This window comes from Chelonoidis abingdonii, chromosome 6, assembly GCF_003597395.2.
Source record: "Chelonoidis abingdonii isolate Lonesome George chromosome 6, CheloAbing_2.0, whole genome shotgun sequence".
Lineage (NCBI taxonomy): Eukaryota > Metazoa > Chordata > Testudines > Testudinidae > Chelonoidis > Chelonoidis abingdonii.
This window is the reverse complement of record NC_133774.1, coordinates 82,673,919-82,696,368: the sequence shown is the minus strand read 5'-3', so window position 1 is coordinate 82,696,368 and position 22,450 is coordinate 82,673,919. Positions and strand designations below refer to the sequence as shown.

At 40.6% G+C, this 22,450-nt stretch overlaps 1 protein-coding gene across 1 annotated transcript in view; it reads left to right on the top strand.

Annotated features, from left to right (window-relative positions):
* FBN2 (fibrillin 2) overlaps positions 1-22,450 on the top strand; it is a 256,715-nt gene that overhangs the window by 230,523 nt on the left and 3,742 nt on the right. The window contains exons 57-64 of the mRNA XM_075067188.1: positions 2,354-2,560; positions 4,232-4,357; positions 5,381-5,503; positions 7,959-8,075; positions 11,080-11,208; positions 15,629-15,748; positions 20,099-20,330; positions 21,446-21,614. Of these exons, the coding sequence (XP_074923289.1) occupies positions 2,354-2,560; positions 4,232-4,357; positions 5,381-5,503; positions 7,959-8,075; positions 11,080-11,208; positions 15,629-15,748; positions 20,099-20,330; positions 21,446-21,614 (1,223 nt within the window). The remainder of the gene's footprint in view (positions 1-2,353; positions 2,561-4,231; positions 4,358-5,380; positions 5,504-7,958; positions 8,076-11,079; positions 11,209-15,628; positions 15,749-20,098; positions 20,331-21,445; positions 21,615-22,450) is intronic.

Sequence of the window (22,450 nt, the reverse complement as noted above, 5' to 3'; positions counted from 1 at the left end):
ATCCCAAGGAAATACACTGCTCTTTTAAACTAAATATATGAACAGATTTTTTTTCAAAAATTACATTTTGAGGGAGTTTGCTTGCTGCTGTTTCCCTTCAGTGCTTTTAGGGTCATGGTATCACTGCAGTGCATTGTGCTGAGTATTTCTTTAGAATTAAAGCCCAATGCATTTGCTGATCAGATTGTGCAGTCCTGTGTCAGAGTTCCATTTATCTTATGTATGAATCAAAGCTTTGTATGAACTCCAGATCAGCATGTACTCAATGAGCTCTAGCTTTCAACATTTCTTGCACAATACATCTATTTAGTAGAGCAGTAGTTGACTTCAGCTATTTCTTAGTTAGAATATAGAAGAAAGTGAATCATGTTGACGTTACATGCATCTGACGAAGTGGGTATTCACGCACGAAAGCTCGTGCTCCAAAACGTCTGTTAGTCTATAAGGTGCCACAGGACTCTTTGCTGCTTTTACAGAACCAGACTAACAGGGCTACCCCTCTGATACATGTTGACATTGTCAGAGAATGGCTCCACAGTAGGAAAATTCAGTCACAGGTGTAAAGTTTTACTGATATTTAAATTAGTTAAACATAAGCAGAATTAAAATTGATAGCCGTAGGATTTAATCAATGTAACTGCACTTGACTTTATTGCCTTCTGTACAGTATTTTGGACTGACTGAAATCCAGTAGATTTCAAGATAACTAAATGTGGATTAATAAAATTGGGTGGGGGAAGACAGTGCAATGATTGCTTGTCTTTGGTAAATTTAATTAGATGACTATGGGTAAAAATGTTCAAAAGCACCTAACTGAGGAGCCTAAATCCCATTGAAACCCACTAGTAGTTAGGCTCATAAGTCATTTACAGGTTTCTGGAAAAATTTTCTGTATATCTACAATTATTAAAACCAATTTTCATAAAGTAATTAAAAAATCCTTACTCCTTTAAACAATGGATGCATAAATGGCCATTAGGTAATGGCTATAAAGTAATTCCCTAAAGGACTGAAGTAATATTCAATAAAATATATAAATACTTTACATTTCAAACTATACCCCACACTAAAAATCTGCTGTTCCATGGTAGCTATGACATCACCACATGATGTATGCTGGGATATCACAATTACATAACTAATTTCCTTAATAAAGATTTGTAGCTCCGTTTTAAAAACAGTGAAATGTGAAAGCTTTAAGTCAGGAACATCTAACTAAATAGATACACTGTGTTTACACTCTTCCAATCAAATTGGATCTTGTTAATCTCTCTAAAGTTGCTGCAATACAGGTTAAATTTTTAATGAAGAGACCATCTAATATCACAGTGTAATTTTAGCTGGTGGTTCAAATTAAGTGGAACAATAAAGGCATATCTTAAAAAAAACCCTAACTAACTTATGCAGGGAAATGTAAGTTACAGCTCTTTGTACCTGCTAATTCTGTTCCTCAGTAGATTTGCAGAGGATGATCAGGCAATTTGCTGTCACCTGTCCTCCCTCACAATCTCTAACAGAACAAATATAAGATGTGAGTGCCCCACCAGCAGAAACCATTCATCTGAATCAGTTTAGCCCTATGTCTTTTGGGGTTCCCCAACAAGTTAAAATTTGCTCTGCTTTCTAAATGTCCCCCTGATGAATTTTCTTACACTGCCTAGGTGTAGGATGGAGATATTATGCTTTCACAAGCCAGTGAAAATCCAGGAATGAATATGTGCTATGGTGTATCACTTTTAGTAAAATACAGCTGATTTTAACTTTGAAAGGAAAATCTTTACCAGTGAAAGAGCTACTTTCAGAGAACAACCTGCAATAAGGCAATCCAGTCCATTTTAACTAACACATCAGGCAGATGACACTGGACCTATTACTAGTGTCGGTATCCTTGGTGTAAAAAATATGCTAATTGGGGGATATTTAGCATGCTAAGGCCATGTTTACACTTAAGTTTTGCTCGTTTATTTTATCATTCACACAAGTAGGCTGCTCTGCCAGGTTCACTGGGGGATGCTCCAGGATGTATTAGTCTGAGACATAACTGATACCAGGTCTCATGTAACTACTGACTCACTTGGGGAAGTCCTAGCAACTCTTTAAGAGCAGTAGATTGTCAGAGTATTTTTAGGGTAAGGTAAGATAAACCATATTAATATGCTAAATGCTCCCCAAAGACTGGTTGCTATAAGAGTCACTCAACACACAAATCTGGGGTCACAGCAGTTTTCTTTTCTAGTTCACTTTTAAAAGCATTTATATGTAACAATAATGGACCATAATAGTATCAGTGAGACTTCCTGTTTAATACATATCCAGCTCACATTCTTTCTTGGCCCCTCCACTCTCCTTTCAGATAACCGCCAAGGATTCTGCTTTGCTGAAGTTTTACAGACAATGTGCCAGATGGCTTCCAGTAGCCGTAACCTTGTCACCAAGTCAGAGTGCTGCTGTGATGGAGGGCGAGGCTGGGGTAACCAGTGTGAGCTTTGTCCACTGCCAGGAACCACCCAATATAAGAAACTCTGTCCACATGGACCAGGATATACAACAGATGGAAGAGGTAATTGTGGGAAGAGCAGGTGAAAAGATAGAGGAGAGGAAATAGACAAAAGATAACGCAGAAAGCACCCTGCTTTCTTAAATCTCTGATATTTAGCTGAAGTTACCAGCATTTCTGAAGTTTACTGCAAAAGTGCTCGGTTTGATATGTTCTGCACATCCAATAATTTATTTCATATGCTTTTCAATGGGCAACACCTACAAATCCTTACCTAGTGCTGGGAATATTCATATAAGCAAGGATTTGCAGGATTGAGTCCTAAAACAGGAGACAATGACTAAAACTGAAAGGCTAAAAGCACCTCTAGAACAGGAGTGGGCAAAATATGTCCTGCGGCCTGGATCTGACCCATCCAAATTTCTGTCCAACCTTCTCTGCCCCTTTGCGATCGTGAAGTCCAGGCTGCTAAAAGTCCTGTGGCACAGTGGGGGCGCTAAAGCAGGCTGCCTGCCTGCCCGCCCTAGCGCCACACCGCTCCCAGAAGTGGCGGGCTGCTGCTAGCACATCTCTGCACGCCCCTGGGAGGGGGGAGGGAAACAGCTCCGTGGGCTTCCCCCAGCACCATCCTCACAGCTCCCATTGGCCAAAAACTGGAGGTCATGCTTGCGGGCGCAGGCAGCGTATGGAGACCTGCTCTCCCTCCCTCAAAGGGCGGAGATAGATGCCGGCCACAGGAGTGGGGTCAAGCATCCTGCCTGAGCCCTGCTGTACCACCGGCCAGAAGCTGCCTGTGGGACACGCCTCCTGGCCAGAACCTGCACCTCGCACCCCCTTTGGTACCCCAATCTCCTGCACCAAACTCCCTCCCGAAGTGCACACCCCTCACCCTCTCCTGCACCCAGCACTTTGCACAAGTCTGGAGCCCGCCCCCGCAACCAAACTTCCTCCCAGACCCCACACCTCCTCCATTAATATAGTAGAAATGTACAGCCCATGATGACTTACTGAAATTCATGGAGTGCCCCTCCCCCTGATCTACAAGCTGTTGCATGCTACAGAACATATACACATGAGCCAAAAGGCATCAACAGCTGAAACCTGTTGCTACACAATAGTTTCATTGTATGAGCTGCATATTTCTACAAAGAAAGCACAAGCATAAACGTGTGTTTTTAATTCTCATGATCATGTTAAAAGAAAGTCAAACCAATCTAAAGAAAATTCATTTCTATTAAATATAAACTTTGTGTACATTAAGTTTGCAAAACTGGAGCTTGGTTTTTCAGTACCTCAGCAAGAGAATTAGGTTGGACCAAGTTACAGAGTTCAGATCCAGGTGCAGAACAGCATTTAACAAAAATAGGAAGGGTGATTGGATTGGGCCCATCTCTAATGACAAAGTAAGGAATCGGTGTTTGTAGTAGAAGCATGTTGGTGGGAAAGTTCATAGAATATTAGGGTAAAAGGAATCTGTATACACCCAGTGCTGTTTCAGTGTCTTGTAATTCCATCAGGGTCAGCAGACTGGAGTTTATCACTGAGAATAAGATCATTTTATCAGCTCTCAAAAAAAGCAAGTGAGAGAATTAAAGGAGGGGGATAATGAGCTTGGTTGTAAAAATTAGATGTTTCTAGATTCTGTTAGACTGTAGATGCCACATTCATATGTGATACTAATGAGCTTCTGCTTATCATATTTTAAAAGGTGACATCTTTATATTTCCTCTCCAGATATTGATGAATGTAAGGTCATGCCAAACCTGTGTAGAAATGGCCAGTGCATCAACACAATGGGTTCCTTCAGATGCTTTTGTAAAGTTGGCTACACCACTGAAATAAGTGGGACATCCTGTGTAGGTAAGGTTATCACTGTAATACTTAGTATTTTTGCTAATCCAACAGATTTTTTTTTTTTAATGAAATGTTTATTTTCACAGTGAAATTCCCAGGTAAATTCTTTAAAGCCTCAGAATACAAAAATTATCTCTCTTCACAAAATACATTTTTGTTATCACGTTTAGTTTTGGGGAGCTCTGAGACCTGATTTAGCATGTTAAAGTTCAGCTAACCTATTGGTATTTCAGCAACAACATGAATGAGATACCACTGAACTGGCCAGTAACAAGACAAATAATGGTTTGGAGAATAAGCTTTTGGCAGGTAGAGGCTAATAATTAGGATAGCTCAGTAGTTTGAGCATTGGCCTGCTAAACCCAGCGTTGTGAGCTCAATCCTTGAGGGGGCCACTTAGGGATCTGGGCAAAAAATCAGTATTTGGTCCTGCTAGTGAAGGCAGGAGGATGGACTCAATGACTTTTCAGGGTCCCTTCCAGTTCTATGAGATAGGTATATCTCCACATATTTAGGGGGGGAGGGATAGCTCAGTGGTTTGAGCCTTGGTCTACTAAACCCAGGGTTGTGAGGTCAGTCCTTGAGGGTGCCATTTAGGGAACTGGGGCAAAAATCTGTCTGAGGCTTGGTCCTACTTTGAGCAGGGTATTGGACTAGATGACCTCCTGAGGTCCTTTCCAACCCTGATATTCTATGACATGTCAGGAAGTCACCATTAATTAAGACTAAAGGGATCATAAAGTACAAGGAGCAGAGAATCCTGTGGCACCTTATAGACTAACAGACGTTTTGGAGCGTGAGCTTTCGTGGGTGAATACCCACTTAGGTGATCCTCTAAGCAAATGCACTGTTGCTTCAGTTATCCACCCTCTCAGGTTATTTCATTGGTAGCTAGCACCTATAAGGAAGAGGACAATTAGGAAGCATAGAAAGAATTATAAAAATAATTTGGAAAAATTAGAGATTTGTGCAGCTGTTCAGTAGCATCCTTATAAGTAAATGAATATTTTTACTGATTCTCCTACTTAGATCTTGATGAATGCTCCCAGTCACCAAAACCATGCAACTTTATCTGCAAGAACTCAGAAGGAAGCTACCAGTGCTCATGTCCCCGTGGCTACATCCTGCAAGAGGATGGAAAGACATGTAAAGGTGAAGAAAGTTGTCAGTTACATCTAGCAATGGCTACTTTATAAATACTAGGGCTGTCAAGTGATTTTAAAAAATTAATCATGATTAATTGCACTGTTAAGCAAAATAGAATACCAGTTATTTAAATATTTTTGGATGTTTTCTACATTTTTAAATATATGGATTTCAATTATAACACAATACAAAGTGTACGGTGCTCACTTTGTATTTATGTGCATTGTAAAAAAAGTATTTTTCAATTCACCAAAGTACTGTAGTGTAATCTCTTTTTAATGAAAGGTGAACTTACAAATGTGGAATTATGTAGAAAAAAAACTGCATTCAAAAATAAAACAATGTAAAATTTTAGAGCCTGCAAGTCCACTCAGTCCTACTTTTTGTTCAGCCAATTGCTCAAATAAGTTTGTTTACATTTGCAGAAAATAATGCTGTCCACTCCTTGTTTACAATGTCACCTGCAAGTGAGAACAGGCATTCTCATGGCACTGTTGTAGCCAGTGTCGCAATATTTAAGTTCCAGATGCGCTAAAAATTCATATGTCCCTTCGTACGTCAATTGCCATTCCAAGGAACATGCATGCATGCTGATGACAGGTTCTGCTCGATAACAATCCAAAGCAGTGCAGACTGATGCATGTTCATTTTCATTATCTGAGTCAGATGCCACCAGCAAACGGTTGATTTTCTTTTTTGGTGGTTCGTGTTCTGTAGTTTCTTCATCAGTGTGTTGCTCTTTTAAGACTTCTGAAAGCATGTTCCACACCTCATCCCTCTCAGATTTTGGAAGGCACTTCAGATTCTTAAACCTTGGGCCAAGTGCTGTAGCTATCTTTAGAAATGTCACACTGGTACCTTCTTTGTGTTTTGTCAAAGTGTCCTTAAAATGAATAACGGGCTGGGTCATCATCTGAGACTGCTATAACATGAAATATATGGCAGAATGCAGGTAAAACAGAGCAGGGCACTCCCCCAAGGAGTTCAGTCACAAATTTAATTAACACATTTTTTTAACGAGCGTCACCAGCATGGAAGCATGAAGGGGCATATGAATGTTTAGCATATCTGGCACGTAAAGACTTTGCAATGCCAGCTACAAAAGTGCCATGCAAATGCCTGTTCTCACTTCCTGGTGACATTGTAAATAAGAAGAGGGCAGCATTATCTCCCATAAATGTAAACAAACTTGTTTGTCTTAGCGATTGGCAGAACAAGAATTAGGACTGAGTGGACTTGTAGGCGCTGTAGTTTAACATTGTTTTGTTTTTGAGTGCAGTTATGTAACAAAAACAAAATCTACATTTGTAAGTTTCACTTTCATGACAAAGAGGCTACACTACAGTACTTGTATAAGGTGAACTGAAAAATACTTTCTTTTGTTTATCATTTTACAGTGCAAATTTATAATAAAAATATATAATTTGATTTCAGTTACAACACAGAATACAATATACGTGAAAATGTAGAACATCATCCAAAGTACTTAAACAATAGAATAGAATTTATTAACAGTGTGATTAAAAAATTTTAATTGACAGCCCTAATAAATACCCTCAACTCCAAGAAGTGATATAACAGCTGCAGCTCCCAGGGAAATCTCTGGTCCAAAGTCAGTGGTGATATAGGTGGTATATGTTATATGTCAGGTATAAGTGGTATACAGCTTTCAAGAATTTGGCATTTGACTCAGTATAAAACAGGTACAAGTTGGCTTCGAAAAAAAAAAGTAGAATGACTCAGAAAAAGACTTGCACCAATTCCAACTGCAGTAGGAAGTGAATGCTAATTTACCTTAGGTGCATGATGGTCAGAAAATGAGTGGCTGTAATGGTCCCTTGCTCTCCCGCTAGGAGGGAGGCCACTCAGGTTGGTCCTGTCTGGCCAGGACCAGAGTCCACAGGACAGCCAAGAGCCACAATAGGGCTGGGCAATCACTAGTCACTGTCAGGCTTTAGCCTGAGTTTGGATGGCTCAAGCCGTCAGCCCTTAAACAGAGTCTATCAGGGCTGGCTTGGGTCTGGGTGGAGCTCAGGCAGTCAGCAAACAAACTGTCTGTGGGGGTGAGCTGGTAAGGGAGGCTCCTTCCTCAAGGCTAGAGCTTCCCTGAACAGTGTAGGGAGTCAGCCACCCCAGGTTAGGGTGGCAGGGGGACGCAGGCCCACCCTACTCCACTGCATCCCAGCCCAGGGCCCTGGCAGAGGCAGGATTGGCTGCCCCACGTAGGCGGGGATCCAGCCACAACACGCCGACCAAGCCATGCCTGGCTCTGCAGCCGGCTGCTCCGTGGCTGCCCCGAGCCACTTCCTGCCTCCCTGGGATTTGGTACCTGTAGCTTCAAGGCCTCCTCTGGCTCTTCCAGGTACACGGAAGCAGGCACTCAAATAATCTTGTTTAAAGAGAACAAACATGGTTAAATCTTTTTCACTGAGTCTTACTAAGATACATCTGCTACTTTCAGATCTTGATGAATGTCAAACCAAACAACACAACTGCCAGTTCCTCTGTGTCAACACTCTTGGGGGCTTCACATGTAAATGTCCACCAGGCTTCACTCAACATCATACTGCTTGTATTGGTAAGAACACTTTAACACTAAGGGCATGTCTATACTATGAAATTAGGTCGAATTTATAGAAGTAATTTTTTTAGAAATCATTTTTATACAGTCAGTTGTGTGTCCCCCACACACAAAATGTTCCAAGTGCATTAAGTTGGCGGACTGCATCCACAGTACAGAGGCTAGCGTCAACTTCCATAGCGTTGCACTGTAGGTAGCTATCCCACAGTGTCAGCCACCCATTGGAATTCTGGGTTGAGATCGCAATGCCTGATGGGGCAAAAACAGTGTCGCGGGTGGTTCTGGGTACATGTCATCAGGCCTCCCTCTCCCTCCCTCCGTGAAAGCAATGGCAGACAATCATTTTGCGCCTTTTTTCCTGGGTTACCTGAGCAGACACCATACCACGGCAAGCATGGAGCCTGCTCCATCGTCACCGTACGTCTCCTGGGTGCTGGCAGACATGGGACTGCATTGCTACACAATAGCAGCAGCTTATTGCCTTTTGGCAACAGATAGTGCATTACGATTGGTAGCCATCGTTGTCATATTCCTGGGTGCTCTTTTAGCCAACCTCAGTGAGGTCGGTCAGGGCACCTGGCCAGACATGGGTGTGACTCAGTCAGGTCATTCTCATCTTCAGCGAAGCACCCAGGAGCTGACTATGGCTAGCAGCTGTACTGCACCATCTGGTGCCAGCCTAAGATGTAAAAGATAGATGGATCAAAACAAGAAATTGACCCGATTTGTTTTGTGAAATCAACAGCCTGCTAAACCCAGGGTTTTGAGTTCAGTCCTTGAGGGAGCCATTCTGTATGACAGTTGTTTGTGTTTCTCCTTGATGTAAAGCCACCCCTTTTGTTGATTTTAATTCCCTGTAAGCCATGTTGTCAGTCGCCCCTCCCTCCATCAGAGCAATGTCAGACAATCGTTTCACGCAAAACCAGGTGAGGAGGCGATGGCAGCACAGTGAGGAGAGGGACATGGTCCTAGACTTCTCACAAAGTACGGGCCAGGCAATGTGCACATCATGCTGATGAGCTCTGCAAACACACTGGCCAAACAGGAAATGAAATTCAAAAATTTGCGGGACTTTTCTTGTCTACCTGGCCAGTGCATCTGAGTTGAGAGCGCTGTCCAGAGTGGTTACAATGGAACACTCTGGGATAGCTCCCAGAGGCCAATACCATTGAATTATGTCCAAACTATCCCAAATTCGACCTGGCAAGGCCAATTTCAGTGCTAATCCCCTTGTCGGAGGTGGAGTAAAGAATTTGATTTAAAGAGCCTGTCATGGTATAATTCCCCACTCTGAACCTTAGCGTCCAAAAGATGGGATACCAGCATGAATTCCTCTAAGCTCAATTACCAGCTTAGTACCTGTAGCGCTGCCACCAACCAGGAATTCCAGTGCCTGGTACACTCTGGTCCCCCCAAGACCCAGATCTTCTGGATCTTAACACAAGGAAAGTAAACCCTTTCCCCCACCGTTGCCTCTCCCAGACTTCCCCTCCCTGGGTTACCCTGGAAGATTACTGTGATTCAAACTCCTTGAATCAACAAAACAGAGGAAAATTCACTTCCCTCTCCTTCTTTCCCCTCTCCAGATTCTCCTGAAGAGAAAGTAATCCTAACACAGAGAGAAAGTTAACTCTCTCTCCCTCTCCCTCCTTTCTCCCACCCAATTCCTGTGGATCCAGACCAGTCCCTGGGTCTCACCAGAATAAAAAACAATCAGGTTCTTAAACAGAAAGCTTTCAATTAAGAAGGAAAAACTGTAAAAATTATCTTTGTAAATTTAAGATGGAATATGTTCCAGGGTCTTTCAGCTATCGACACTGAGAATACCCTCCAGCCTAAGTACAAGTACAAAGTAAAATCCTTCCAGCCAAATACACATTTGAACTCCTCCAGCCAAATATACATTTGCAATATAAAGAAAACAACCATAAGCGTAACTCGCCTTATTTACCTAGTACTTACTGTTCTGGACATATAAGAGACTGTATCAGGAGGATTGGAGAGAAACCTGGTTGCACCGTCTGGTCACTCTCAGAACCAGAGAAAGAGAACAGCAACCAAAAACTAACAGCACACACAAAAACTTCTCTCCCTCAAGATTTGAAAGTATCCTGTCCCCTGATTGGTCCTCTGGTCAGGTGACAGCCAGGCTCACTGAACTGGTTATATCTCTTTTGCCTGTAAAGGGTTAAAGTACTTCTGTTCTATTAACTCCTACTATCTGTTTATGACAGAGCCCTTTAAGTTGGGGGGGAAGGGCTTCGTTGTGTGGACAGGTCCAGGGTTAAATCGAGGTAACACTGCTAAATTCGACCTAATGTCGTAGTGTAGACCAGGCCTAAGTTTTCGTACATTTCTCTTTGTTATAAAAACAAGGGCAATACTTAATATGAGCCTTTTGATCTATTTATTTTGTACCACAGATTTAATATTAAATACACAGATTGAGTATTTTATTTCTCAGTAGTTCAAAGAGGCAGATAATTATGAAAAGCAAAAATACCTGAAACTCATCTACAATAAGCCTTTTGTAGTGACTATTCATAGGTAGTTTCTAAATGTAACCACATGGAGACAGAAAAAATATTAAAATCTGACTTAAAATTCTGTAATCTGTTTTTGATTGCTTTTTTTTTTTGTCTTTCCCTTGATAGCTACAGATATCTTTAAAAACTTTAGCATATGTGTCTTACCAGTTAAAGCTATCCTCATCTGTAGTGTACATGGACCAAACATTCAAAAGACCATCCTCCTTTTTCCTCGCCCAGTCTGTACCTGTATTTTGCACCAGAGAATCACAGTACAACCTCAAATATTTGAGTACTTATACCTCTAAATTTGTAAATTAAGTAATTAGACTTGCAAGTTTAGTAGGTGCAAACTACCCTGTATGTATAACCTCTTAACCCCATCCCTTATGTACTTTCTTTCTCCTCCTGTACGCGTGTATGTATATATATATATATATATTTATTTTTAAATCACTGCATTTTTTTTCTAGATAACAATGAGTGTGGTTCACAGCCATCACTTTGTGGATCAAAAGGAATCTGTCAAAACACTCCTGGAAGTTTCAGCTGTGAGTGTCAGAGAGGCTTCTCTCTGGATTCTACTGGATTAAACTGTGAAGGTAAATTTTGAAGGCCATACATTCTCTGCTAAGGCAGAAATCTGTAGTTCTCTCTTACGTGAGTAGTCATACTGAGGTCAAATGAAGTATTTGCGTGAGTTGTAGCATCAGGCCGTGAGCCTTAGAGCAGACATGAAAAAAAGAGGAATGTAGTTAAGTAAATTGTCAAGACAGATCTTCTGATCCTACTGTTTTGTTATACATACTCACAGTTCAATTTGCAAGTAGTATCATAAGCAAAACTCTGAGTACTCTGCAGCACAAGGGGCACTAACTCCCAGCTGTAGCCTGCACATTCCATTGCAACAGTAATGCATACTATGTCCATAAAATACCTTTCATTCTCTCCCCCCCAAACCTGAAAACACACCCAGTCTGTCTCATCACTGAAAATACTCAAAAAGACATGTCTGATGATTATTTCTAAAGCTAAGGTCTGGTCTACACTGAGGGGGCAGGAGGCAAATCTATCTAAGTTATGCAACTTCAGCTACATTATTCATGTAGCTGAAGTCAGCATACTTAGGGCTGGTCTACACTACGGGGTAAAATCGATTTTAGATACGCAATTTCAGCTACGTGAAAAACGTAGCTGAAGTCGAATATCTAAAATCGATTTACTCACCCGTCCTCACTGCGCGGGATCGATGTCCGCGGCTCGCCATGTCGATTCCGGAACTCCGTTGGGGTTGGTGGAGTTCCCGAATCGATATGTGTGCGCTCAGGGATCGATATATCCCGTCTAAATTAGACGCGATATATCGATCCCCGAGCAATCGATTTTAACGCGCCAATACGGCGCATAGTCTAGACGTGGCCTTAGATCTACTCACCGCAGTGTCTTCACTGCTGACACTCCCCCATCAACTCCACCTGCGCCTCTCACTCCAGTGGCGTACCAGTGTCAACGGGAGAGCGTTCAGCAGTTGATTTGTCACATCTAGACTAGACATGATAAATTGACTCTCACTGGATCAATTGGTGCCCATCGATACAGCGGGTAATGTAGACAAGCCCTAAAGTTTAAAGTTGTTATGCTCTCCAAGCAGCCTAGCTTTACTCCCCGAATCTCAGGGTTCACGTTATCCAGGCAGCCCTGCTCAGACCCAGCTTCCCAGCCCCTCTTCTCATATGCATATGCACCAAGGAAGTGGGGAGCAATTTATCTCCTCAGTTACTGCCCATTTTTTTTCTGGCAGCCTAACTGCTTGCCTACAGTCCTGGGAGCAGCTGGACTCCAGTTCTGGCTCCATGGAGCAGTGAAAACATTTAAGAGGAAAATTTTGGTTTCAATTTTGCAACTCAAACAAATGTTCACTTTGGAAATTGTCAAAACACCACATTTTGAAATGGAAACATTTCTGTTTCAAAACAAAATTTACACAAATTACTCTAATTTTTGTAAATGATTTAAATTCAAGCAAAGTTTCAGTTGACCCAAACCAAATTTTTTTTCCAATTTTCTGTTCACAAAAATATGGTACACCTCTACCTCGATATAACACTGTCCTTGGGAGCCAAAAAATCTTACTGCCTTATAAGTGAAACCATGTTATATTGAACTTGCTTTGATCCACCTGAGTGCGCAGCCCTGCCCCCCCCCTACCCCCCCCGGAGCACTGCTTTACCGCATTATATCCAAATCCGTGTTATATCGGGTGCTGTTATATCGAGGTCGTGGTGTATTTCAACTTGCCGTCCCAATTCCAAATGGGAAAGCAATTTCCTGACAAGCTCTAACTGAAAACCAGTTCCTTTGTAGGAAAATTAGAGCATAGGTGGCAGCTGCAGCCAGATCCCAACAGGGCAGCACAAGACAGCAAAGTGAAAAGTTCCACAGCAGAAATGCTGAATTATCTGGCATCTTGGAAAAATGCCAAATTCCATCGCTATTATTTTAGGCTCTCCACAGGCAACATTGTATCAGTTAATCTTAAAAAACTGAACAGATTATAATCTTCACAACCATAAGCACTAGAAACATTCTATTTTATATGAAAGTTGGGATTGTGAAGTACTTTTTCACAGGAATCTTGGAATATGCATGGCCCCTGGGGCAGGGTTTTAGCTTGAAATGTGTGACAATAAAACTTTTTAGAATATGATGAAAAGTGTTTTCCAAGTCACTGTTTATAAATGTCCAGAATGGGAAGAGTCATACATAAACATGTTAAGGTGTTCTAAACCAATGTTTCACCCCTTATTTCTACGAGATAAATATCATGCAAGTGCTCTTTTTTGTTCACAGTGGATATGATGCTAGCCATTTATTTACACAATGGTGAGGGTTTTACGGTGTAAATATCACACAATTACAAGGTAAATACACAAAAGCTACAGCAATTTAAAAAGACTGCAGTTCAATCACCACAAACAGTATTTGAGTTTGGAGCACTGCAAGTCTGCCTCAAATTTTTGCAGACCACATGTAGTGAATTACATTTTTAATGGCAAGACAGAGAAATATAGTTGGGAGTTTGATGTCTAGTGAACACAGTATGCTTTCCCTGACATTTGTTAGATGGCTTACACTTGCTGTTAGGTGAAACTTTTAATGAATGTACATATTTTTTTAAAATAGGAGACTTTCATACAGGAGTGTTTTTCTTGCCTTCTCTTTTCCCTTATGGCCATCCCCTCCACCTTTCTTCGCACATAGCCTCAGAACCCTTTAATTTGGCTTTCCTTACTGGGTAGAAAAATTAGACCACCTCTGTGTTTATCTTACATGTTTGTATTTCTAAGTGCCCTTCAGACTAGCAACAACAAAAGTCCTTGCAAAGCTAGTTATTGGAAACTAGATGTATGCCCAAAGATTTCCACTTTAAACTTAGAAATCTAAATGGACACTGATCAGAAGGGTAGCTGTGTTAGTCTGGATCTGTAGAAAGTGACAGAGAGTCTTGTGGCACCTTATAGACTAACAGACGTATTGGAGCATAAGCTTTCGTGGGCGAATACCCACTTTGTCAGACGCATGGACACCGGTGGTCCAAAAACCATAATGAAATACTAAGAATACCTCTTGTGACTGGCAGTCTAGAAAGGTTTTGTCCCAATTCTGGGGGAAGGTCTGATAACATTATTTAATGATTCTAGATCTTCAGTTATTGTGCTGTAATTTTAAGAGTTCTACCGCATTTGTGGAAGTCTGCATAGCAGTCCTGCAAATTCCTGCACACTTCACTCACAACTGCCACTCGTAAGTTCACCTCTATTGAAGCAAAACATCCTAGATGTCTTACTATGTTTAAAGGCTGTTTTCAATTCAGACAGCACATTGGAACTTAGGCAAGAAGCTCCTAATGAAAGCTGCTTCAGTATGTTGTTTGCAATAAAAAGAAAATGTGGATTTGCACCCCAGATGCAAACAATGGTCATAAGGGTAAAATTTCCAAAAAACACCCAAGTGACTTAAGAGCCTATATGCCTGACTCACTTTTGAAAAATGGGACAGACTCCTAAATTATATAAGCACTTCACAAAATTTTATGGAGCTCCTGGACTCCAACCCTGCAGTTTGTCCTATGCACATTCAATGTTTTTCAAGCTGCTGAATAGTCTATACAGTGATTACATAACTTGATAATCACACAATGGATGTAATAGTTATCTTAAGAAATATAGTTACTGAAGTAAAAAATCTTAAAGAGAACATCCGGATTGTGTCCCATAGAATCCAGTCCAGCCAGGAAACACTCAGCACGTTGCATGCATGTATCCAATATTTACCAAACATACCATATGCAGTTATTGTGTATGGGCCCAGTATTGCAACTCTTACTAAAGCAAATAGTTCCATACACTTCATCTTGTCGGAGAAAAACAGAGTTCTCACTCTCAGGTTGGTGCAGCAAGTCAGATACTTTATTATCTCTAGCAATTCCATGGAGGGAGAGAGCTAAACAGGTGTCTCTCCAGGTAAACAGTTACAGCAAGCATTTATACCTTTGTTACATACAATAATGGGCAACAGCTGCATTTTGTTTATATGTAGGTCATCCTGATATCTTATTTTTCTCACCTCTATTTAGACTACAGTCTACATTCCATACTTATCTAACACAAGGTCACAACAACTTCTCACTAATCCTCACATCTACAAATTTTGTCTTATTAGGGTTACAGCTAGCCTGACTCTTACTCATATAAGGTGACTGTTTGAATATGAAATCCCCTTGAAATCCCTGTCAGTTTTTCTCTACTTCCACAATCTGAACTTACTAGTGTGTGTAAGGAGCCAAATTACGGCTGCAACAACCACCCTGGGTGAAGAATCTTCTATGAATAAAGTATGGTCCTTTAATTATAGTTATTGAAATAAGTTGTGGGTGGTGGTGGGGTTGGTTTGCTTACTGGTCGGTGGTTTGTGCAACCATTTCTTCCACATTTTGTTGATTTTTTTTTTTTTTTTTGGCAGATGTGAATGAATGCGATGGAAACCATAGGTGCCAGCATGGCTGCCAGAACATTCTGGGTGGCTACAGATGTGGGTGCCCACAAGGGTACATTCAACATTATCAATGGAATCAGTGTGTTGGTAAGAATAATCTCCTTTTGATGCAGTAGTCCAGAAGTTACATAACAATGACAAAATGCTCAGATTTTCAGAAACCCTATCAATATCTTTTAGGTTCAGTGGTACCTACTTCACTTCATTAAACTTGTGTAGCCCTTTTCTGACTTCTGAAGTTGAAAGGGGTATAATTACATAAAATCATGTCAGCTGACTGTTACTGCCTTGCAATGGGAGGAAAAGACACAGAAATTCAAGATAATTTCCACGAAGGCCTGTAAAGCCCTTACTAGGATAATAGTTAGCACTTTAGTGCTTTACAGATATTGACTTAATAGACACAGATAACCACAAATGTACAAACCTTTCATTGATATATACAGCAGCAACAGAAGCAAATGAAATTAAATAAAGACAAAGATTAACTATAAGGATTTCACACACACACACACACAGGAATCTGTAAAACAGAATTAGCAAGAATACAATAAAAAAAACAAAAACACGTTTTTCAAATACAAAGACAAATAGATGATGTGATCCATATTCTTTTAAGGGCAAGAAGGAAAGGAAAGATGATCAAATGTAAGGTCAGCAGTGCCCACTCAATAATATTTTTGGGAGAAAAACTTTTTTAAAAGTGGGGAGGATGAAATTACATATCATAAAAATATAACTTTACTTCTAAATCACAGATTCATATCTATCCCAATGAGCAAGAGATTTTTCCTTATGTAAAAATCCTGTCTGGAATGGATGGATGAAAGCAATGTGTCTTAATGTAAATTCTGTAGCAATCTACGTAAATGAGTACAAATGTCACCTTTCTCTGTGCTTTTTTAAAAACCATCCTGTAACAGGGATTAAAAAAAATAATGTCAAAAGAAAATTATAACAGATAGTTACAAGTTTTCTGTAGGTCTTTTTGCAAGCAATTCTATATGATATTTCCATAAGGTTTACCATTTGACATCTGTTTGTTTGGTAATCTATGGCAGTAGTTTTCAACCTTTTTTTATTTGCAGATCTCTAAAATATTTCGAATGAAGGTATGGATCCCTTCTTAGATGTAGTCTGCAGACCCCCAGAGGTACCGCAGACCAGAGTTTGAAAACCACTAATCTATGGTATAGGGAATGAGTTGGTGTTTTCAGTCTAGTAGAGAAGTTAAGAATGAAGGTGAATTACTAAAGAGACAGTTATTCTAGCCATCTGAAGTATTTTGGTTCAAAGTTCGAGTATATTGGCAGAGCAGTGCCTATTCCATGGCCCATTCTCTACCTGTTCTCATAAGAAACAGGATATTAGCATCCAGGACGGTCAGGCCAATAGTCGCACAATTCACTTTTTAAAGAACCAAAGATGCATAAAGTATACCGCATTTAATTTAAACGATAAAAAGGATCTCAGAAATGTTTATCTTGAGCAGATTGTTAGTTTTTCAAGTAGTTTTAAGGTATTCACTTATAATAAAAGGTTGTTTTTACAGTAAAGGGTGTTTTATCCATCCCTTCACCAACCAGACAGCTCTATAAACCAACATTTCTCATCTTCATTGAAATTCCAGGTTATTGTCCGGTTGCCAGTTAACTAAGAGGGAGGGAGTTTGGGTGTAGGAGGGGGTGCGCGGCTGGGGTGTGGCGCCTCACCCCAAGTGCTGCCTCCACAGCTCCCATTGGTTGGAAACCGGGGCCAATGGGAGCTGCAGAGGCAGTATGTGCAGGCAGAGGCAGCACACAGAGCCACCTGCTGCACACCTAGGAGCAGCCAGGGAGCCACCTTAGGTGAGCGCCTCCCAAATCTGGCAACATAACCCCTCCTGCACCCAAACTCCCTCCTCAAGCCTGCACTCCACACCCCAATCCCCAGCCCCGCACCCCCTCCTGCAAACTCCCTCCTGCACCCCAGACTCCCTCCCTCTTAGTTAACTGGCATTTTTCACTTACCAGCATTCCCCCATTCCCCAGCATGCTGGATAAAACAACCTTTTACTGTATACTGTAGATAAAAGAATCCAATAGCGTGAAAATAGGAAACTGGAGGATTGATAAATATTTCACAGTCTGTTTTTTTTGTTTTTTTAATAAATTACAAGAATGGATATACATTATAGGAAGAAATGGGAAATTTAAAAACTAGTGTACAAATGACACCAAAAATGATTTTTAAATACCAAAAACTTCAATTTTGCAAAGCCAGACATCAGAACAGCAAGAAGCGTGTAAAGAAATGAGACAGCAACAATGTTCAATTCAAGAGAATGCACTAGGATCTGGAAATGAATACTCTAGATACCATTTGAAAGAGCTCTGAGAAACTTTCAGTATCTGGTGAGGAGTTATTTAACATCCTAAAAGGGAGCAGAAGAACCTAATAAAGTGGGGAAACCTAATAAAAGTTCACTCACTCTAACCTCACTTCATGCATTTATAGTCTCTAGCTATTCATGAACACTCCATTCATATGTGAAACCAGTTAGGTTCAAAAAATTTAGAGCTTAAGAGACCTTGTCAAAAAAATTTTGTGGGGATGGGAGAGGGATTTACAAAGAATTGAATCATTTCCATTGCCCTGCTGCTGCTTTTTGTAGAGCATGTTTGTCTCTCCACTGGACAATTTGAGTCTATCATGATTGTCTATAGTTATTGTGGCAATAGTTTGAGTCTCATTAAATTTTTTAACTGGATTTTCAACTATGGTAAAGAGTCATATCATCATATGCTTTAAAATGACCTAATATAGATTTACAAACAGGATATATCAGAGGGAAGTGAAGGCAGAAAAAAGTGCTAAATTCATGAGGATGTTTAAAACAATCTTCTAAGTATTACTCCTATGCACTGCAATTTCAAAAATTATTTTTCTATGGAATCACTTCATGTGGTGCACCTCAGTGTAAACGATAAGATTAACTTCTATTACATGGCAATTTGTTTGCATACCACAGCTGCACAGACGTGGAGAAATTCTTACTTTGTTACAAAAACAGCTTTTTCACCCTTGTTCATTTTGTCGCTGTATATCTGATTTGGTTTCCTAATTAGGAAAGATATTCCACATATAAATGTCAGATCTTATTATATCAGAACACCACAACCTGGTTACAAATCTACCAAATGTGCTTTTGTTGGCAACATTCCAGCTCTGCTAAACATGGCAATAAAATACCCAATAAACTGGTGCCAAATGTAATTTCTTGAAGCATGTTTAAAACCATGTGCTGTTTAGGATATTTTGATGAACAGAGATATAGTATCTCTGTATACATACTTTTAACTTGTTCATGCAGGATTTCTCTCCAGTGAGATACAAAGTAAATTGTGATCAAGGATTCTGGAGTCATGTTTAGTGAATCTTGCGCTACCAATGTATCACACTCTCAGTGAGGAAAGAACAAAGATGGCTTTGCGTTTTAAGGCACGAAATATGAAATTTCTGGTTGTGACTCGCAGTGTGTGTTTGAGGGTCAGTTATTTGCTCTGTGACTCAGTTCCCCAGCTGTTTTATAAGGATAATCTTTGGGAAGCACTCCAATACTGCAGTGATTGGACTAGATACATACCTAGATAGACTGACTTCTGTATGCAATGGATGAACATTCGGTGACTTGTGCAATAATCCATGTGGCAGATCAGAATGACGCTGCTGGCAGTCTTTTCTGAGAGAGAACTACCCAGTTTCCATAAAATCCAGATGAGGACAATTTACTTGATTATCCCCCAGTGTGCGCTCTTTTTACGTAAGGGTTTACTAATAGCCTGTCAAAACAAATGAAAGAGATGATGATGAGATGCCCAAACAGCCATCCTATTAATACTGTGTGTGAGAGAAGTGCTGGTTTCTTTTAGAATATTCTAAATCCCCCACCCCCTCCAGAGCAAAATAAATAGTTAAGATCATCCAGGTCCTGCAATAGAATTTGAGTGAAGCACTTAGTCTTTGCATGAACTCAAATGGCTTTATTTTAAGGGGGGAAAGCCACAAAAATACTCTTCTCCACTACAGACTAATCCTTACCTAATAGTACCCTAGGGAAAACAGTTGAGGGTCTCTGAAGCATTTGAAACCTAGCTACTGTCAGAGACAGAATACTGGACTAGATCGATCAGTGGTGTAGCAATTTCTATGAGGGAGGCCGAGCCTGGGCTAAAGTTGAATGTCACAGGGAGGGGGGAGGCTTACAGCTTGCATTTATAGTCAGAGTTGTAAATTGGGAAGGACTACATTTGGTACATGCCCAGGCCCTGTGTGGGGCATTAGAAATTCTAGCAATAAATATTTTCCCTTCCTGGAAATCGTAAGCTGTGTATGACTACAACCTGGCACGACGGTATCTTCTCATCTGGATAAACAATCTTTTGTTTTGCTTATTAGATGAAAATGAATGTACCAATCCTAATGCTTGTGGCACCGCTTCCTGCTACAACACACTCGGAAGTTACAAGTGTGCCTGTCCATCTGGATTTTCTTATGACCAGTTCTCTAGTGCATGCTATGATGTGAATGAGTGTTCCTCCACTAAAAACCCCTGCAATTATGGCTGTTCCAACACAGAAGGTGGTTATCTCTGTGGCTGCCCTCCTGGATACTACAGAGTAGGACAAGGGTGAGTCTCTTTCTCCCTCTCAAAAACACCCTTCCTCCCTAACACTTATGATGATTGTATAACACATTATAAGAAGTGGTCACCATAAAAAAGTAAGAGCTGCAGAAAACTCAGTTGGCAACAGAACTAGTGCAGGAGCAAACAGGGCCTCCAACATCTCTGCATGCTATGGTCCATACAACCCTATGGCAGTCTCTACAGTAGGGTTGAAGAAAGTGGAGGCAAAGGCAAGCCAGGAAATGGAGCAAGGCCAGTGCATTTGGAGCCATGCAGATCCACTGGCCCGACCTGCCTTGCAGGGTCATGTAGTAGGCCACGGTTGCCGTAGAAGTCACTGAGGAAACACTGCACCAGTGCTTGTGCCTTGCCTCCGGGTTAGGGAAAGAATTCCAAGCCTATCTGCATAATTCTTCTGTGTACTACCCATGTACTTAGGTTGTGCATAAGAACAAGGAATTGCCCTTATACATCTCTGGTACATAGGAAACTAAAGTATGGGTTTGTGTGTGTTCACTACAAAATAGCATCATTTTACATCTAGCATATGAGCTAGATGTAAGTAATAGCTTTGATGGCAGTACATTGTGTATTTGGAGCACTTTCCCAAATAGTACAGGGGATATTCCTCATCTAACTGTACTGTTCCTTCAAAGCAACATCTTTACAATGATTAGTAAGGAATTTCTGTTGCACTGATCAACCCAAAGACAAAGCAGAAAAGAGAGAGAATGAATAATTCAAGCTAAATATAATAGCCCATTGGCCTGAAATAGTAGTCAGAACATTTACTGTGGATGCCAAATGTCCTGTTGGGGACATATTCTTTGTAATGTATTACTGTTCTGTGTTTTGAAAATTAGGGAGCTCTATAATGGTCCCTGGCAACAGATAACCATCCTTTGTTGAGCATGTTACACTATACAGGAGAAATTTTAAAATATTATTCCACAGACATCTTGGGGAGAAATGGAGATATTGTGTAACAGTGTAAGGGGTTATGTGGGCTTGCGTCCATCTAAATGAGGACATAAAACTGAAGTGAAAAGAAAAATATGTTATTTGTCTATGAACATTTTGAGAACTGGGTCGCTCTTATGATCATCCCTGTTCAACAGCCATTGTGTCTCTGGAATGGGATTTAACAAAGGCCAGTACCTCCCTCTCGGTGGAGATTTAGATGAAGAAAATGCTTTGTCCCCTGAAGCATGTTATGAATGCAAAATCAATGGCTACGCCAATAAAAGCAGGAAGAAAAGAAGTGTGAATGAAACGGAGCAAGCAGAGGTGAGTGAATACCGTAATGAACTAGCTAATATGTATACTTAACAGTCCTGGAATCAGAACTACTCATGGTATGTCAAACATACACAGCTATCACAAGCAGGAGTGAAGTTCTATCACCACAGTCATCTTGAAGTTCCAGATGACTATCCTGTACAGCATTCTGTAGTCACAACAGTGCAGGCTTATCTGGCCATCGAGTTTTTACAAGATGATGATTAGCTTCTAAACCTGAGCTATTTGTATATGTGTTTAAGGGTAAATTAATCATATTGTGATGTAATTGCCAATACCAGAGAACCATACTTCTGGATCACACTCAAGATTTTCCTTACATGTTAGTGTATTTCTGACAAATGGAGATGGGGATCAGTGGTTGACTCCCACCATAGGATGTATTTTGGGCATGTCCCCTTTTTGTTGTCAATTTTTACTGAGGCAGCAAGAAGCCTTAGAGCAAAAGCACATCTGTTAGGTTACATAGCGACAGTTTGGAAGACAGACTGCCCACTGCAGTGTGTACTACTCAAGAGCTTCCCCCTACCCATACAGCATCATGCAACAAATCAGTGGTTATCTGCATTACAGGATGTTGTTCTATGGCAGTAATCCAACTGCTGAAAGCTGCAGTAATGAGAAACTATTGATTTGTTTTTTAAAAAAAACAGCAACCAAGAGATATAAATCTTCTCATAGTTTTTACAAGGGCTCTGATTGAAGATGAAAAGCATTATGGATGATTAAGATAAGTTTTTACTGCTAGATTTAGATATGGTAGTAGTGACTAAGTTTCTTACATAAGCAAACTGTGGCACTCCTCAGCCAGACCACCACCCTGA